This window comes from Camelina sativa, chromosome 4 (assembly GCF_030686135.1).
Source record: "Camelina sativa cultivar CO46 ecotype springtype chromosome 4, ASM3068613v1".
In the NCBI taxonomy this organism is placed as follows: Eukaryota; Viridiplantae; Streptophyta; class Magnoliopsida; order Brassicales; family Brassicaceae; genus Camelina; species Camelina sativa.
Window position 1 is genome coordinate 25071099 of NC_141883.1, and position 18129 is coordinate 25089227.

At 39.6% G+C, this 18129-nt stretch overlaps 5 protein-coding genes across 6 annotated transcripts; 2 read left to right on the top strand and 3 right to left on the bottom strand.

Moving 5' to 3' along the window:
* The first annotated feature begins 684 nt into the window (after window positions 1–684).
* Window positions 685–3211, top strand: LOC104781617 (regulatory protein NPR6-like). Its single transcript, XM_010506332.3, has 2 exons — window positions 685–1356; window positions 2178–3211. Exons 1-2 carry the CDS (start codon window positions 883–885, stop codon window positions 3111–3113), a joined length of 1410 nt encoding a protein of 469 aa, XP_010504634.1. The 5' UTR covers window positions 685–882; the 3' UTR covers window positions 3114–3211.
* Window positions 3212–3645: 434 nt separating this feature from the next.
* LOC104781618 (triacylglycerol lipase SDP1L) lies at window positions 3646–7133 on the bottom strand. Its single transcript, XM_010506334.3, has 3 exons — window positions 5161–7133; window positions 4937–5080; window positions 3646–4819 (listed from the first exon to the last, which is right to left on the bottom strand). Exons 1-3 carry the CDS (start codon window positions 6580–6582, stop codon window positions 3953–3955), a joined length of 2433 nt encoding a protein of 810 aa, XP_010504636.1. The 5' UTR covers window positions 6583–7133; the 3' UTR covers window positions 3646–3952.
* A 195-nt stretch (window positions 7134–7328) lies between these two features.
* On the bottom strand, window positions 7329–9395 carry LOC104781619 (H/ACA ribonucleoprotein complex subunit 4). The gene has a single exon (XM_087510667.1). The coding sequence runs from the start codon at window positions 9250–9252 to the stop codon at window positions 7534–7536; it is 1719 nt and encodes a 572-aa protein (XP_087366793.1). The 5' UTR covers window positions 9253–9395; the 3' UTR covers window positions 7329–7533.
* A 4632-nt stretch (window positions 9396–14027) lies between these two features.
* On the top strand, window positions 14028–15383 carry LOC147946171 (uncharacterized). Its single transcript, XM_087509522.1, has 4 exons — window positions 14028–14326; window positions 14447–14570; window positions 14708–14739; window positions 14852–15383. Exons 1-4 carry the CDS (start codon window positions 14028–14030, stop codon window positions 15381–15383), a joined length of 987 nt encoding a protein of 328 aa, XP_087365648.1.
* A 1355-nt stretch (window positions 15384–16738) lies between these two features.
* LOC104781620 (uncharacterized) lies at window positions 16739–17931 on the bottom strand. Of its 2 annotated transcripts, none has more exons than XM_019244834.2 (3): window positions 17693–17931; window positions 17285–17516; window positions 16739–17051 (listed from the first exon to the last, which is right to left on the bottom strand). In XM_019244834.2, exons 1-3 carry the CDS (start codon window positions 17709–17711, stop codon window positions 17006–17008), a joined length of 297 nt encoding a protein of 98 aa, XP_019100379.1. In that variant the 5' UTR covers window positions 17712–17931; the 3' UTR covers window positions 16739–17005. The 2 variants fall into 2 exon arrangements, with proteins under 2 accessions (XP_019100379.1, XP_010504639.1); XM_010506337.3 differs by having other exon boundaries at window positions 17675–17931.
* Between the last annotated feature and the right edge of the window lie 198 nt (window positions 17932–18129).

The window sequence follows — 18129 nt, forward strand, 5'->3', positions numbered from 1 at the left end:
CAGATCTCTGTCTCTTTCTATCTCTATATCTATTTAGAGAAAACACCCAAAATCAACCCCAACTATTTGCCAAACACTTTTTTTATATTTAAATTTCAACACCCTCCAAATAACAATCTAAACTATATTAAAATTCAAATTTGTTACCTAAACTATATAAAATGTTGTCAATTTCAACCTCTGTTTGAATAGTGTTAAATCAGAGTTTAACGATGTTGAGTCAAACGATATGCGGCATCCACATGGCACTGGAAATGACCAAAACTAAGTTGTTTTGATCATTTTTAGGTGTGTTGTGGCAAAAAAACAAAGCGTTTGACAAAAATGGAGTATTGGAGTCCGTTTTTGGGTGTGATGTGAGACTTCATTTTTGGTCATTTCTTGCTACAAAATAGCCAAAAATGACCAAAACGACGTAGTTTTGGTAAGTCCCAGTGCTACGTTGAAGTCACAGACCGTCTGGCTTAACATCATTAAACTCTGATTTAACACTGTTCAAACAGATGTTGAAATTGACAACATTTTATATAGTTTAGGTAGCAAATTTGAATTTTAATATAGTTCAGGTTGTTATTTGCAGAGTATTAAAGTTTAGGTATGAAAAAATGTTTGACAAATAGTTGGGGTTAATTTTGGCCATTTTCCCTATCTATATATAACCCACAAACAAATCTTCCAAACACTATAGTATTATCCTCCATGAGCTTAAAGATAAATTCTTGTGACTCTTCTTCACTTATCATTTCTTGCTTTACACAGATTTTTTTCTTTCTTCATCTTCTTATAGCATAATAAGATCTAAATATACGATTTTTTTTCATTGTTCCTTTTAAAACCCTAATTTTATTTTCTGAAAAGAAAATTAAAAAAATACAAGGAGCTATGAGCAGTACTTTCGAAGAATCTCTGAAATCTATGTCGTTGGATTACCTGAACCTCTTAATCAACGGTCAAGCTTTCTCCGATGTCACTTTCAGCGTTGAAGGCCGTCTAGTCCACGCTCACCGTTGCATCCTCGCTGCTCGTAGCCTCTTCTTCCGCAAATTCTTCTGCGAAACTGATGCTTCACAGACGGGAGAAGCCGAACCGGCTAACCAAACTGGGTCAGGAGCCAGAGCTGCCGCAGTGGGAGGAGTGATTCCGGTTAACTCGGTCGGTTACGAAGTTTTCTTACTTCTACTTCAGTTCTTATACAGTGGTCAAGTCTCAATCGTACCGCATAAACACGAGCCAAGATCGAATTGTGGAGATAGAGGATGTTGGCACACGCATTGCACTGCTGCCGTCGATCTCTCCTTAGATATCTTGGCAGCCGCTCGTTATTTTGGCGTCGAGCAGCTTGCGTTGCTTACTCAGGTTCCAATTCATTCTCATTACTATCTCAAGTCTCTTTAGGTCAAAGATTCTTGTCTTGATCTTTGTTACTGTACCCATTTTGGTTTGGTTTGGTTTATTTCTGTTGAGTTGAATTGAGTTTGGAAACCCTATTGATGATACTCACATTTGAAAATATATGAGTTGTTCTTGGCTTGATTTCATGTGTAATTGAGCTTTTTGATTGCTTGCATTGCACGTACTGCAACTTCCTTTCCGGATTTAGATGTCGAATGATTGATGTTGCACACCGAGAAATTCCCAAAAAATGGTAATTTTTAATGGTTTTCTTTTTCTAATAGACAAAACTCTTTATTTAAATAAAAAAACATATCTTTGAAAATAGTAGCTTTGATTTTGAATAATAACAGTGATTTTACTAGTAGTCCCAAAAATTGAGACATGTCATTATCATTTTTTCGAGTTTGCATGATTTTTGACTAATCGCATGTTTTGCGAGTATCGCGATTTACATTCAGCATTCTCGCTGTTACAGAACATGCAGTGACTAAATTTAAAAGAAGTTTTATCATTCCATAGGCATTTGTCGCTTAAAATATTTTGCCTTTTGCCTTTTTTTCAATTTTTTTCATTTCGAATCCCTTTTTATTTGCATAATCTTAGGCTTAATTTCACAATGAAATCACGCATGAGCAAAAGTGTTTCTCTTTTATTGTCTATCTCCCTTTCCTCATTGTAGTTTGTGAGACATGGTTTCTTTTGAGTATTCTTTTACAATGGATATATAGTGTCTTTGAATCCAACATTATTTGATCATTAAAGCCTACTGTGCATGTTCACAGAAACATTTGACAAGTATAGTGGAGAAAGCCTCCGTTGAAGATGTGATGAAAGTGCTAATAGCTTCAAGAAAGCAAGACATGCAACAGTTATGGACCACTTGCTCTTATCTAATCGCCAAATCCGGTATTCCACAGGAGATTCTAGCCAAACATCTCCCAATGGAACTCATAGCTAAGGTTGAGGAGCTCCGTCTAAAATCTTCTATGCCTATCCGTTCCCTAATGCCTCACCACCATGACCTAACCTCGGCTATAGATCTCGAGGACCATAAGATCAGAAGGATGAAACGTGCATTGGACTCCTCAGATATCGAGCTTGTGAAGCTAATGGTGATGGGAGAAGGACTCAATCTTGACGAGTCCCTAGCTTTGATTTATGCGGTTGAGAATTGTAGTAGAGAGGTTGTGAAGGCACTTCTTGAGCTTGGAGCAGCCGATGTGAACTATCCGACAGGTCCCACAGGGAAAACCGCTCTTCACATCGCGGCCGAAATGGTCTCTCCGGACATGGTGGCCGTCTTACTCGACCACCACGCCGACCCAAACGTCCAGACAGTGGATGGAATCACTCCTCTCGACATCCTTAGAACCCTAACGTCAGATTTTTTGTTCAAAGGGGCAATTCCTGGATTGACTCACATTGAGCCTAATAAGCTCAGGCTTTGTCTCGAGCTGGTCCAGTCTGCGGCATTGGTTATATCACGGGAAGAAGGGAACAATAACAGTAACGATAACAACACAGTGATCTACCCTAGGATGAAAGACGAACACACGAGTGGAAGTAGTTTGGATTCAAGATTGGTTTATCTGAATCTTGGAGCTACAAATCGTGATCTTGGGAATGACAATAGCAATCAAAGGGACGGAATGAGTCTGCATCATCATCATCATGACCCGTCAACGATGTATCATCATCACCACCACCATCATTTCTAGGTCTTCATATAGTAGTCTATATATCATCCTTTTTCTGATAACCATGATCATCCTTTAGTTAAGATAAACATATTCAATATCTAATTAATTTGTTGTTATGGTCTCCTTTTTTTTTTTTTTTTTTTTTTCCTGTGTGTGTATATGGCTATGCGAACAAGTTTAAACGTTAATTCGATGAAGAGTAGAGAAAGATGAAAAGTGAAGAAGTACACAAACAAAAAGGGTCATATAGATGGAAAAATTAAGATCTAAAAGCTTAATTATTTAGCATTAAGGCCTTGTTGCATCCACATAACTCATCAAAAGTCGGTCGTTAGATTAACGTTTAACAATTTTCTTATATAATTAAACAATGCATGTTACCGATCTTGACCATAACATTTTCTTTTCTTTTGGCTAAATATTATAATGGCTAACAAAAAGAAATTTCCAAAAAAGGAAAAACAAAAAAAAAAGCCTATATTTATGGAAGTGTCTTTTGTCTTAGTGTATTCGAAGACAAAAGACAGCAGAACTTGTAACTTTGTAGCCATTTTGAAATTCTTATATTTTTTTTTTAATTTGGGTGAACACATGAACAATACTCTTTGGATAAAACTACAAAAAAAAAAAAAAATTGACCAACAAAAAAAGAAGAAGAAATTAACAAAAAAAAAAAAAAAGGTTTGGTGAATTCTGGATGTTAAAGAAGCTTCAAGGCTAAATTGAGATTTTCTCAAAATTTAGAGGACTATTCTACAAAACTTTTGAAGCACAGTATAGGGAGAAGTTTGCAACCTAGTCCTTCCCTTTGACTTGGTCAGTCAAAAACGTCTGAAGACTATATACAGTAGAGTCACTCACTCGTGGGTTAGATTCGCCTGAGGAGTACTAGTGTCTCCGTCTTCAGACGCCGAGCTATTTCCGTCAATAATGTCCTTTTCCGGCGATTCGAGTTGCACGCTCTCCGGAGTTTCACATTCAGTTTCGCTATCTTCCAGATCCTGATTCATCCTCAGATTCTCTCCTCTAACGAGATTCAACACGATTCCGTTGTGTGTCCTCCCCGTCTGAAGATAATCTCCTTCTGTAACCGTGATGCTGGAAGAAGAAGAAGAAGAAGCAGCAGCAGCAGCCGCGTTCAATTCGGTCTCCGGAGCCCTATCGGAGTCACCAATCGTCGTCTGTTCTGGATCAACGGCGTTGAGATTCTGGACGTAGTCTGTGAACATCTGAGCTGACGATGTCCTCATCAACGGTCCACCAGATCTCGTCCAATCTTCAGCTTCTGGTGACTCTCCTTCGCTTCCTGCGTCATACGAATGGCTTAAGTTGCTGGTTCGGTTACTAGTCTTCCCGGATCCAACCACGATGTGCTGGTACAACCGTGAAGCTTCTGCGAGCACATCATCGTCGACGGATCCGGATGAGTTCTGACGAGCTATGCAGTTCCAGGAAGGGATTCGTTTAGATGCGTTGAATCTGTTGGCTCCGGCTAAGAGATGTTTGGATGGTGGGGAGGAAGAGATTGCGGAGAAAGCAGCGGCTCTTTCAGCGCTGCGTTTAAGGCGGCGCATGTGGTTGAGAACGGCGACGCACTCGTCGAGTGCTAGTTCGATCCCGAAGTTTGCTTTGATGACTGCGAGTTTCTCCCAGGTGCATCTCCTTCCTTGATTTGCCGCCTTTTGAATCTCTACATTGCTTGGGTTCTGTATGATCTTTAAGTACTGGAATCCGGAAACACACAGAGCAAAGGATGTAGAGACTCTCAATACAAGAATTGAATTAGAGTGAAATGTTCTAGTTGGGATACATTGTTTGCAGTGAGATTAAGCTTTGGTTACCTGAGAAAAAGTAGCTGGCATGACGATAGTGACATCACCTTCCCATTCTTGAGCAAATAGGGAAGCTACTTCTCTTAGAGGAAGCCCGAGTTCTAGTACTTGATGACATCTATGCTTCACTTCCATCTCAGCTAGTTGAGCGAGCTTTGGGAAGATCAAGAGATCCAATTAGGCAATGAATGATAAGTATGTCTGTTTACTTGTGGATGAATATGAATACATACCTTTGCAGCAAATCGACCTCCACAAGCTCTAACAAACTCCTTCATCCTCAAGAAGGGTGCTATGTGAGGGTTGGCTTGACTGACAATGAAATGGTTGACATTGAAAAGCTCTTTGAGTTGCATCATCGGTAAGTCCATCTCCAAACTACCGTCCCTCCAGCGCCGAACTGATTCTCCTGAGCCCTCTTCAGGATCTAAGTTAAAAGGTGGGTGATAAGGTACGATCTCTCCAGTTCTATCTTTGGCCATGAGTTCTTGAGCCTCGAAAAGACCTGGGAAAGCACAAGATGCAGTCACTGCACTCCATATCACAACGTGAGGCGAAGTCAGATAATTGAGACATCTAGGCGGTTCGTGTTTCCTCAAGGAACAAACTGTTATCCCTAGAATCCGTCCTGTTATGTCGTAAGCTTCTTGGAATGTAAGGTTGTTGGTGAGATTCCTCAACTTCCATTGCAAATGCCGGATTTCATGGACTGCCCCTTGAGTCATAACCCGTTTCACAGTAGTGAAAATCCCTCCCATTTGATCAAAGAACTGCAAAGCATGCCAAGAGCCTTCAAAGAAGCTCTGTAACTCAGGCCATGACCTTGTCCCCACAACAGCACACATTACGGATCCCACGCTTGAACCGGCTATAATTCTCGGCAAGAGCTTATGTTCCACAAGCGTCTTGACCACACCAAGATGGAAAGCCCCTAGAGAAGCTCCTCCGCTCAGAAGCAGAGCCGTTCTTCCATACGCGTGTCTAGTCTCATGCATAAAAGAGAGTTTCTCCTCCAAAGGAAGCTCTTCAGTGTCCGTGTCACAAACCATCCTGAGCTGTGTAGAAACCTCATCGATGTACTCTTTAATTAATCTCGGCACATGAAGCCTTCCCTTGTGAAGCTCAGGGTTACACATGTTACCAAGGTTTCTAACAAGATCAGCTCTCATACAAAAGATAATGTCTTTTAGAGATCCCTCGTGACGTCTATGCTTAAGCTCCTCAAGCTTATTCCTCACGAGCTCCACATCGAAGAGATCTGCCTCGTTCACCTTTGGAGTCTCTTTATCCAGCATCTTTGCGGCGTGAGACCATTCCTCGTATGTCAATGCAGCTCTCATCATGTTCCTCCAGAATTTCCTCCTGTAAGCCATCTCAGCTTTTGCTTTTAGGCTTGTGTAGCGATTCAACAGAAAGGCCATCGTCATCACCATTGCTAATATCCCTTGTGGATTCCTGGGATGTAGTAAGGACACAAACGGTGATAGTAAAACCCTGCCTCCTCTGAAGAAAAACTTGAGAAATCTGTAGAGTTTGTGTCTGAATATAGACACTGAGTTGCAGAACAAGATCCGGTAGGCAATTGTTCTACCGATTATAGACGTGGGTCCTATAATTGAGAACGCATCAACGCCTGCTTCATTGCTTATATCCATTGTCTCTGACTCAAAGACGAGAACCTAATCACTGTTTTTTTACGATGAGCCCGAAGAAACGAATCCAGATACCAGTTTTTTTTTTTTTTTTGTGTAAGACCAGAATCAGATGAGCCAATAGATCAATTTTCTCTGACCTATCAAACCCATTAGAGAACAGAACGAGAGATCGCTAATCCACCGAGGAATTGAGATTGAGAAAGAATATGAGACAGCAAGTGATGGGAGGTGCATAGGGATCTGCGAGATAACATTGGAAAATAAAAGATTCCGATGTATTATGGAGCTCTTCAAGATTTCGTTACAGCAAAGAAAAACAGAGATAATTAATTTAAATGAAACCTGAGATTCATTTTTTGCTAAGAGACAAAAATGGCGATCTAAGACCCAACCTAATCTTTAGACTTACTAATTTTGGGAACCTAAACTCGGGAACATGACAAATTGAAAAAGGAATAAGATTTTGTTCTTTTGCACAAATAGTCTCTGTATTTTTAAAACTTGCGTGTAGCGACGAATAAACCCGTTGAATTCAAACCTCTCTTGTTCGTATTAAATAAGTTTGGTATCATCCGAGTTTTAATAACTGAGGGATTAACCAGGCCCAAATTTATATAGTCATTAAGGCCCATTTATTAGGAGTTTAAACCCTGTAACCAATCAGACTGAATCTTATCCTTATTGCCAAACAGACAAAGTGACAAACATTAAGGGCAAGAACCAAAAACAGAGAGACCACAGTCATATAACTAAGGGAGAATCTGCTTAAAACTGAAAACTAACCTTACAAAATAAAGTAGAAACATAAAAACTGATTTAAGTAAACGGAAAGTGAGACTTAGAATACAAGCATAGAATGCCTTTTGTCTCACTTTTTTCCTCCATAGATACCACAAAATCAAAAGAGTTCAAAACTTAAAAAACGAGTACTACCATAACACAAACCCCATCTCATTCCTCATCATCCTCACTGTCTTTGTTCTTCTTCTTCTTATCCTTCTTTTTCTTTTTCTTCTCACTCTTCTCCGCTGCTGATTCATCTTCAACAGCAGCAGCTTCCTCCGTCTCTTTGCTCTTCTTTTTCTTCTTCTTCTCAGACTTTTCCGACTTTGGTGAAGCTAACTCTTCTTTATCCTCTTCCTTCTTATCTTTCTTCTTCTTCTTTTCCTTCTTCGCAGACACAGCTTCTTCTTCTTCTTCTTCTTTCTCCTCTCCCTTATCCTTCTTCTTCTTTTTCTTTGAAGACTTCACCTTCTCTTCAGCCTCGTCTCCTTCAACTTCTTTGGTTTTAGATTTCTTGGTTGTAACAGGAGCAGGGCTATCACTGCTATCATCATGCTTACGCTTGCGTGCTTCTCCATTCTCAGCCTCAACCTTTTTCTCCACAGCTGCACTATCAGGAGCAGCAGCAGCACCAGCAATCATAGCATCTCCACCAGTAGGCAGAACCACGTTCCTGCTCCACTCAACTGGAGTTTTCTCATTTGGCTTCCCGTGCTTGTCCAACTTACCATCAGCAATAAGCTTCTTCTTCATCGAAGCCCTCGGTCCCAAACCCCACTTCCTCGGGTAAGTGTCTCTATCCATCACCACCCGCTTAATCTTAGCCACCACACCGTGATCACAAGTTGCCATTACAGATGTTGTCATCTCAGCAATCCCAACAGCAATAGCCTCACCCTTGGTCGTCATAAGAACAACTTCAGTACCAACATCAATGTCATTCTCAAACCTCAACAACCCAGGAATCATCAACTTAGCACCATAACAGATTGCATTCACAGCAGAATCCTTGACAACGAGTCTCTTGTAACTCGTCAAGATCACCTCAAGAGGCATAATCACTCTCCTAAGATAAGACTCATCCCTGGTATTATCATAGACATATTGGGCATCCATCACATCATGCATTGTAACCATGTTATCATTCTCACCCAAGATACCAGACCTAACCCTCCTAAGCTCCTGCATATGACCACCAACCCCAAGAAGCAAACCCAAGTGAACACACATAGTCCTAATGTAAGTACCCGCCTCACAAGACACCCAGAAAACAACCAAATGCCTATCAGCATCATACTCAAGCAGCTTGCTTTCGTAGATTGTCCTGATCCTAAGCTGTCTTTTAACAGCAGAGATCAAAGGCGGCCTCTGAAACACAGCTCCAGTGAGCGATTCAAGAGCCCTAGCCACTTTAGCAACATCAGGGACAGCCGAGTGAAGCCGAGCAACACAAACGTACTCTTTACCCGCACCTTGCTGCGACTTCACGAGCCGTGTAGCTCGGTCGATGCAGACAATGAGATTTCCCGTGACTTTAGGGTCAAGAGTCCCACTGTGACCCGTCTTCTCAACACGGAGGATACGCTTAATCCAAGCAACCACCTCGTGAGAAGAAGGGTTCGCGGGTTTATCGAGATTGATGACACCGTACCTGATATACTCCTGGAGAGGACGTTTGAGAGGGGAGTAACCGGCGCTGATTGGAGTGTAGTGACCGGTACGGACGTTGAGCTGGTCGTAGTTCTTGAGGAGGATGGGCCACTTGGAAGTGTCGATGGATGGTGTGAAGCTCTGTGGCTTGATCATGTAGTCTCCGGTGTCGGCATCGTTCTCCTCCTTCTTGCTGTGCTTCTTCTTCTCCGAGCGTGAGATTTCGACCTCCGCCATGGCTCCGGCTGGATTAGGGTTTTGAAAAATGGAGGAGGAGGCGTAAAGAGTTTGTAGCAGAGGAAGAAGACGACTGATTTGTAATTTATAAAGGGACTAGGGTTTTTTAGGGTTTTAGGTGACAGTGATGACACATTCCAAACCCAAGCTTCAAGTTGTATTCCCTTCTTGGGCTTTATTAGGGTTTCTTTAATTTGTAATTGGGCTTTCGTAATAGTCCACTTGGTTTACCACCCAAATAACCGAGGTTCATGTATTGGATAAACGTATGGGTAAGTAGTATGTGTACCACAATTTAAAATTGGAAAAGTGAAATTTAACAAGTACTTATGATTTATGTAAACTCGTTGATCTTGTGAATGAATTAATGCTTATTTAATAGTTCTCTACACTCTAAAGTGGTGTGGGTTGTTAGGTAGTACTTAGTAGAATTGTTTTTTCGTGATTCCATGTGTTAAAGTTAAAGATGTATGGAGAACAATTTAATCGTGGATTTTTGTGATTTTTGGTAAAATTGTCCCATGTGACGAATATAAACCATGAATACGCTATATTCGCTTTCGGTTCAATATCTGTGAACTTTGCCTTATGAAATATGAGTTATGCCTTTAATCTATTACCGTTTTGAAATAGATGATTAAGACTCTCTTTGATACCAGACTGAATGATATGTACTTATGTTATTTTTTTAGTGGTTTAAAATGTTATGTTAGTTTCACAATAGCATGATTCATGAGGAAAGATTTATATATAAGAATAATATAAGATAATCGTTGATCTTGATATTTGATTACTACGGTCTCATCTCATATTAACAAAACAACAAATATAATCAGAAATATTTTGATTGGTCTCAAATCTAGTGTCTAATGAGGCATGGATTACGCATCGTGCTAATATATTAAGTAAAACGTGTTTTTCTTTTGAGTAACAAGAAGACGACGACGAGCACTATTATTAAAATCCACGAAAGTTTTTGACCACATAAAAAAACTAAATACGCAAGAATATATACATAGTCAGTGGTATAATACTCACACTTTCCACATATCTAATACGATTAAAAAATCATGTGGCCATTCAAACACATGAAAAATTATCTCATATTTAAAAATGTTAAAGTAAGTCATATAATATTTAGTGTATTGATTTTTGCAAGACCGACACAAAAAAAGTGACGTCAGCTGGTGAAAACAGAAGCGATTTTTCTTCGGGTCCAATTTCAGCACCGTTAAGCTTTGTTTTTTCAATGGCAGAAGCTCTGCTTTCTCTCCCTCCGCCAGCTCTTCTAGATTCTTCTTCTCCTCTCTCTAGTTCTTTTTTGCCAGTTCAGTTTCCTCATCTTGTCGATGTAGAGATGTCAGATCTACCTTTTTCTTCCTCTCTTCCGCAGCCAATTAATACTATTCTCTCTAAGAAAGGAGTTCTCGGAGCGGCTCCTTCTTCTCTGGTTGGAGACAATTCGTCTCTTCCTCTCTATCCCGGACAAGCTTCTTCGCCTGGTGTTACCGACTCAGGGTTTAATTGGGCAAAAAATCTTACTTCTTCAAGTAAGATTCCTGTTTCATCAGCTCCGATTTCTATGTCTACAGAAAGTCGCCCTCAGGTTAAAGTTTCAAATTCTGTGTTTGAAAGAGGTGCAAAGCTTCATGAAAATTTCATTGTGGGCATCTTCTATGGAACGGCTCCATCTTATGGGAAGATTTGGGGTGTTTTAAACTTTCTGTGGGGTAAAGATAAAAGAGTCACAATTCATAAACTGACCTCCAATGCTTTTCTATTCCATATCCCCTCTCCATCGTTAAGGAATAGGGTGCTGCAACATGAATTATGGCATGTAGGTGACTCTCCGTTCTTTGTCACGGCTTGGAAGTCAGAATTCAGTTTTAATCCTCCTTCATTAGAGAAAGCGCCAGTTTGGGCATCTATTAAGGATATCCCTTTTGATTTAATCACTCCAGAGGGTTTAAGTATCATTTGTAGGCCGTTGGGGCGAGCAGTGGATCATAAACCTTTCACTAGTGTCAACTCTGCCGAGGTAAAAGTAATTGTAGATCTTATGAAACCTCTTCCATCGGTGTTGGAAATAGAACGAGATGATGTACATGTCTTGCTTCTTAATGTCTCTTACCCTTGGTTACCTCCTCTTTGTCCTCTTTGCAATGAAATTGGACATAAAGCTTCACTTTGTCCTACTGCTATTAATTCACATATGCAATCTTCTTTGGCTGGAAAAGAGAAGCAAACCCCTAAAGGACCTGGAAATAATGCTTCTTCATCAACTCATGTGGAAAAGCAACAGGTTTGGAAACCCGTGTCTGAAGGCCATGTTAAACAAGTTTCGACCCCTACTTCAGATTCTATGGTTCATGGAAAAGAGGATTTACCTACTTTCTCTCAGGTTATCAGAGCTCCCTCTGTTTCCGCTCCATCTGGGTTACCCCTTGCTCATGAATGTTCTTCTGTGGACTTGGATGTAGCTTCGACCAATTCTGTTCAGTTGCCTTAATTGGCCACCCCTAGTATTCTTTCCTCGCCTTTACTCTCAGTGGTTAAACCTTCTACTTCCATCTCAAACCCTTTTGAACTGTTATCAGTAGAGGAAAATGCTTTGGTCTTGGGTGAGATGTCTTATTCGCTGGTTCTCTATGGTTCTTCTCCCTCTTCAGCCTCCTCCAAAGATAAGAAATCAAAGAGAAAAAGGTATGACCAAATCTCACCTGCTCAAGGTGGCGTTCTCTCCCTGCAAAGAGGGAAGCGTCACACTCCATAATTTGTTTATATGTCAGACAACTTTTTTTGGAATGTGCGAGGTCTTAATGATTTTTCAAAGCATCGACCTCTTTATAACTGACTTCGTAGTCGTCCTGTCACTTTTGGAGCTTTGTTGGAGACACATGTTAAAGAAGCTAGTAAGGATTTTATTATGTCAGTTCTTGGTTCAGAGTGGTCTCTTTTGTCTAATTACCAGTTCTCGGAGTTAGGAAAGATTTGGATCATTTTCAAAGTTTCGACTAAAGCAACAGTTCTTTTTGTTGACTTTCGGTCAATTACTTGTGAGGTTTCTTTGGAGGATGGGTCAGTTCTTATTTACACAGCGGTTTATGTATCTACCGAGGAAGAGGAAAGGAAAAATCTTTGGAGTTCACTTCATGATAGAAACACATCTCTCTGTTTAGCAAACATGCCGTGGATGATTAATGGGGATTTCAATGAGATTCTTAGTCCAGCAGAAACCTCAAATAATAATACGGTCAGCTCTACAAGAGGTATGCGTATGTTTGGAGACTGTTTAGCTGACTTAGGTCTCTTTGATCTTCCCTTTTGTGGACCTAAATTTTCTTGGATGAACAAAAGATCAGGAGATCCGATTGGGAAAAAACTAGACAGATGCTTGGTGAATGGTTGTTGGCTGCTAAGATTCCCTTCTACTTTTTGTACCTTTCAAGCCCCTGAGTTCTCTGATCATACACCTGGTCATATAAATATCGTCACACCTCCTCCGTCTTATGGTACTAGGCCATTTAATTTTTTTTCGCTTTTAACAAAGCATCCAAGTTTTCTAGATTCTGTTATGGAAGCTTGGACACATGTTGGTATATCAGTTCTTACTCTTAAAGACTTCTATTTCAAGCTGAAAATGATGAAAAAGCCTATAAAAGATTTGATGAAGAACAATTTTAGTGGCTTAGAAAAGAGAGTTGCTGAGGCTCACTCCAAGCTCAATGATCTTCAGCTGTTAGCTTTGAATGTCCCTTCTCAGATCAATATTCATAATGAAAAATTAGCTTTGGAGGGGTGGTTGCATCTTAGTCTTGTGGAGGAGAGTTTTTACAGACAAAAGTCTCGTCTAAGATAGTTGGGTGAAGGTGACTTTAATAATTCTTTTTTCCATAAGGTTACTACGGCTAGGAATGCTAGAAATGCGATCAAATTTCTGTTGAAACCGGATGGATCTTTCACTTCATCTCTCCAAAAAACTCATGATCTAGCTATCAACTATTTTGCTGGGATCCTACGTTCAGTTAGAGGCAGATTTTGTCCTGATTTACCTGAGCTCTTTAGTTCTTTAATCCATACAACTTGTTCGATTGAGCAGCAATCTTCTCTCTCCTCTCCTTTCTCTGCTGAAGCTATAAGAGCTTGTCTTCTCAAGTTGCCTCTCAATAAAACACCAGGACCAGATGGATTTCCTGTAGAGTTCTTCAAGGCTACATGGTCTATTATTGGGCAGGAATTAACATTGAGTTTGCTCCAGTTCTTTCATGATTCCTTTATCCCAACTGCCTTAAATTCCACATCTCTTATCCTAGTTCCAAAGAGGCCAGGGGCTGTTGAATTGAAGGACTTCAGACCCATCTCTTGTCTTAATACGGTTTACAAGCTCATATCTCGTCTCTTGTTAGACAGATTAAATAGTCTGCTTCTTGACCTTATACTTCCAAACCAAACCGCATTTGTAAAGGACAGGCTTATAATAGAGAATGTGCTTCTTGCTTCAGAAGTTATGCAAGATTATCATCTTAATTCTGGTGGAGAAAGAATCACACTCAAAGTTGACATCTCAAAAGCTTTTGATTCAGTTAGATGGGACTTTCTTCTTGATTCTCTTCAGGCTTATAAGGTTCCTCTTATTTTCATTAACTGGATCAGAGCTTGTGTGTGTTCTCCGTCTTTCAGTATTAGTATCAATGGGGTTACTTTTAGGCTTCTTTAAAGGACGGACGAGTCTGCGCCAAGGGGATCCTTTATCCCCAATTCTGTTCGTTATGATAATGAATGTGTTATCCTTAATGTTGAATAAAGCTGCTCTAGAAGGATCTTTCAAGTACCACCCTGGGTGTGAGGACCTTCAGCTTACTCATCTATGCTTTGCTGATGATTTATTAATCTTCTTAGAGGGATCAGAGCATTCTTTGAGCGGAGTTATGTTTGTTCTTGCAAAATTTGAGGAAATCTCTGGTTTGACAATGAATATTGAGAAAACCTCCTTGTTTTGTTCCGGTGTAAGTGAGGATAACTTGAACCGGTTAAAGACTATTTTTAATTTGACTTCTTCCACTCTTCCAGTCCGGTACTTAGGTCTTCCCCTATGTTCCAAAAAGCTTTCAGTGAAACATTGTGATCCTTTGCTATCTCAAATTCGGAAGAAACTGAATGGTTGGACTCATAAGTTTCGGAGTTTGGCTGGTAGGTTAACTCTCTTATCTTCAGTTATCCCCGGAATTATAGGTTTTTGGACTAGTGCGTTCTTCCTCCCTATGAAGGTTATTAGAAAAATTAACAGTCTTTGCAGCTCCCTCCTTTGGCATGGAAAGGTAGACACTCCCTCAGGTGCTAAATTATCTTGGTTTAACATTTGCTTCCCTAAGTTAGAAGGTGGACTTGGTTTGAGGCACATTAGTAGTTGGAACGAAACATGTGCTTTGAAACTTCTTTGGATGCTGTTTTTTAGAGCTGGTTCTTTTTGGGTGGCCTGGATAAAAAGTAGGTATCTTTCTACATCTCCTTTATGGGCACTCAATGAAAAGAATGCTTCTTACTCTTAGAACTTCAGAAAATTACTTAAACTTCATTCCAAAGCTCTTAAATTTCTCAGCATCCATATTGGAAATGGTGATTCTACTTTCTTTTGGTGGGAGCCATGGACTCCTTTTGGATCTCTCTACCATTTCCTTGGTTCAGATGGGCCTAGTCACTTACGGATCCCTTTGTTTTCAACTGTCGCTGAATTGAGAAATGAGAATGGATGGTCTCTTCCTAGTGCCAGATCAGAGAGACAAGTTCTTCTCCATGCTTTTATCTCTACCATTACTATGTCATCAGCAAGTCATATTCCAGTCTGGGCAATAAACGGTATAAAACAATCTTTCTCTTCTAAAGTTGTGTGGAATGTTGTCAGGTTTTCGAATCAAGTAAAATCTTGGGCCCCTCTTGTGTGGCACAAAGCTGTCATTCCAAAGCATGCTATAAACTCATGGTTATTTATACTGAATCGCAACCCAACTCTTGATCGTTTGTCTACTTGGGGAGTAGATATTGAGTTAGATTGTCTTCTTTGTGGTTTGGCACCTGAATCTCGAAATCACCTTTTTTCGAATGTGCCTTTTCGGCTGAAGTGTGGAGTTTGATAACACAAAGACTTAAGATATCATGTCCTCCTCTTCTTTGGGACCAGATCCTCCTTTGGATGCCAACAGTTTCAGCATCAAAGCATACAAAACTTGCTCTCCTTCAAGGTTGGCAGGGTACAATCTATGAACTGTGGAGAAAGAAAAATCGGTGATTCCATGAAGGTCTTTCGGTCTCCCCAGTTTCAGTAGCAACAAGCATCGTCTCCACCATGAATAACAAATGTAGTTCTATGTTGCAATTGGGTTTGAAGCGAGGGATCTCTCTTCTTCAATATTGGTTGTATTAAGTTTTTTGACAAGCTTTCGGCTCTGCTTTTTCTTTCCTTTCTTCGGTCTGCTTTCTTCGGTCTTTGTTTGTTTTCAATCGTTCACCCTTCTAGCTGTTGGTAGTCTTCGTTCTTTTTTCTTTGCTTGTATTAGTTATATTATGTAAACTTGATTTTTTATATATTTATGAAAACTTTTTAACAAAAAAAAGAATATTTAAAAATGTTTTTGAGTGAAGTGTTGCGATTTGATTTCTAACGTTCTTTGACAAATCAACCACCGCCCTAGAATTTGTGCAATTTTTATTCGGATATCCTAATTTTACACTAACTGATTCGCATAAAGAACCAAAAAAGAAGAAGCCCCAAGTTCTTCAACCTGTGAAGTGTAAAAGTCAGCTTTTGCCTCTCTCTCTCTCTCACTCTATTTTTTGGCATTTTTGCCAATAAATAGTCTCTCTTCGCAACGAAACCATTTTTTTCTAACAAACCTATAACTGACAAAAGAGAGAAGAGAGAAACAGTTTAAGAAATGGCCGGAGTTCAATACAGTTTCTTCCCGACTGACTTCTTCTACCCACGAGCATCTCCTCCGACTACAAGCCTTGTCGCTGCTAATCCAAAAGTAGTGGACAAGAAGACCCAAAAGAGAGATGGTCTAGTATTGGTTGATCAACTCGTGCTTCTTTGTCTCTGCAGCTTATACGTGAAAAGCCGACTAATCATCAGTCACAAACATGGAAGAAGAAGAACCCACTTTGGATCGAAGATGACATGTGATTTTTTTGCTATAGCTTTTAAGATACAATCCTCCTTCAGTCTTTTCTTTTCTGTCTCTAATACGATACATCAATTAGGTCATTTGTCTAATATATTCTGTTTTGTGTTAGAGGATATCAGAATTGGCTATTACTAAGGGCTGATCTTAACCCACCCCCAAAACAGAGTGTTTTCTAGGTTTCTAAATAGCCTACTTGCTTTGTCTGGATCGTATGCGTTCAATAGAAGCAACACTTTTTAAAGTAGAGCTGCGAGTTAGTTATCATTTTCACAAATGATCTTACTATGCAACGTTAGAGATGAAGCTACGAAGAAGAGAGGTGTGTATAATATAAGGCCAATACTTTGTAACAACAAATTGGGTCACCCAATCAATTACATATAATGCCCATTGGCAACATCCAAATAAGTGAAACTTATTAAAGAAAGCAGAAGAATGTCTATGAGAATGGTTTCATCATTAAAAAAAAAAAAAAAAAAAAAAAAAAAAAAAACGGAAAGAGAATAATATGAGATGATGATCATTATCAGTAAACCAATATCGCTTCAAGGAGAGCGACTCTACTACTCAGATCAGAAGCAAGCGTCCAAGACACAGCAACAACACAGAGCAGCAAGGCTGCAAAAGCAAAAGCAAATCATCATCATCATCCTCATTTTCACATATTTTCGAATACAAAATGCCAGAACCCTTTAATCAAAAACAAAGCACAAAGACTCTCATAGTAGATTCTAGTCACCATTGGAAAACAAACTTATAAACAAAGGAGACATGATAAAACCCTTTAATCAAATCAAAAGTAAGAGTTCTCCAAAACCATAATATGAATATGGAGCAATGAGTATACTTACCATCCTTCAAGCATACCAGGACTGCGGTTCTGCTGCTGTTGTTGCTGAGGCGGTGGGTATTGAGGTGCGTACGGAGGAGGATAGCCTTGCTGAGGATATTCTTGATGAGGATATCCCTGCTGAGGATAGGCCTGTGGAGGATATCCTTGCTGAGGATAGGGTTGTCCAGGAGGTGGATAAGCGTCCTTGGGTGGTCCTTGCGTTGGTGGATAAGCGTCCTTTGGTGGATAACCTATTATAAATCAGATAGAGAACATAGTTAACGGATTCAGAGATCGATCCATGCAGAGAAGAGAACAACAACAACAAGAAATTTCGAAAATGACAAATCAAGATCAAAATTTCGAAAATAACGAAAGAGAAGTGAGAATCTGAGAGAGGGGGACACACCTTGTTGAGGGGGAGCACTAAGTGGAGCTTGAGTCATCGTAGTTGTTTTGCTCTTCTTCTTCTTCTTCGCTGTTTTTTTTCTTTTGCTTTGTGGGGAAAGATGAAGATGATGAGAACAGAGAAAAGCGCTTTTTTATTTATACACGAATCTTTAGGTTTATGAAGTATTTTTTTTTTGTTTCTTTCTTTCTAACGGTTATCGTATCACTGGTAGACACGTTCAAAATCAATCATGTACTAATTTCATTACTAATCTTAATTTTTTTTTTACAGGTTTTCAAAGTATATCTAAATATTAGTCAGAAAAAAAAGAAGTATATCTAAATATTTTTGGAAGGTTTTTTTAAATATTTTGGAAAGGGAATCCAAAACTAATTTGCTTTTTACAGATTTTGTTACCTTTTTTTTCTTTTACAATTATTCTAGGCTTTAAACTCATACCACATTTTGATTTT

Bases quoted from the DNA above. Each gene is read 5' to 3' on its own strand.
- LOC104781617 (XM_010506332.3), top strand. From the start codon at position 883: ATGAGCAGTACTTTCGAAGAATCTCTGAAATCTATGTCGTTGGATTAC. The intron at 1,357-2,177 runs GTTCCAATTCAT...GCATGTTCACAG, and splicing joins AGCTTGCGTTGCTTACTCAG to AAACATTTGACAAGTATAGT.
- LOC104781618 (XM_010506334.3), bottom strand. From the start codon at position 6,582: ATGGATATAAGCAATGAAGCAGGCGTTGATGCGTTCTCAATTATAGGA. The intron at 5,081-5,160 runs GTATGTATTCAT...ATCTTCCCAAAG, and splicing joins GAGGTCGATTTGCTGCAAAG to CTCGCTCAACTAGCTGAGAT. The intron at 4,820-4,936 runs GTAACCAAAGCT...TCCGGATTCCAG, and splicing joins TGCCAGCTACTTTTTCTCAG to TACTTAAAGATCATACAGAA.
- LOC104781619 (XM_087510667.1), bottom strand. From the start codon at position 9,252: ATGGCGGAGGTCGAAATCTCACGCTCGGAGAAGAAGAAGCACAGCAAG.
- LOC147946171 (XM_087509522.1), top strand. From the start codon at position 14,028: ATGAATGTGTTATCCTTAATGTTGAATAAAGCTGCTCTAGAAGGATCT. The intron at 14,571-14,707 runs GTAGACACTCCC...GCTGTTTTTTAG, and splicing joins CCCTCCTTTGGCATGGAAAG to AGCTGGTTCTTTTTGGGTGG. The intron at 14,740-14,851 runs GTAGGTATCTTT...TAAATTTCTCAG, and splicing joins TTGGGTGGCCTGGATAAAAA to CATCCATATTGGAAATGGTG.
- LOC104781620 (XM_010506337.3), bottom strand. From the start codon at position 17,711: ATGACTCAAGCTCCACTTAGTGCTCCCCCTCAACAAG. The intron at 17,517-17,674 runs GTGTGTCCCCCT...GATTTATAATAG, and splicing joins TAGTGCTCCCCCTCAACAAG to GTTATCCACCAAAGGACGCT. The intron at 17,052-17,284 runs GTAAGTATACTC...TTGCTTTTGCAG, and splicing joins CCTGGTATGCTTGAAGGATG to CCTTGCTGCTCTGTGTTGTT.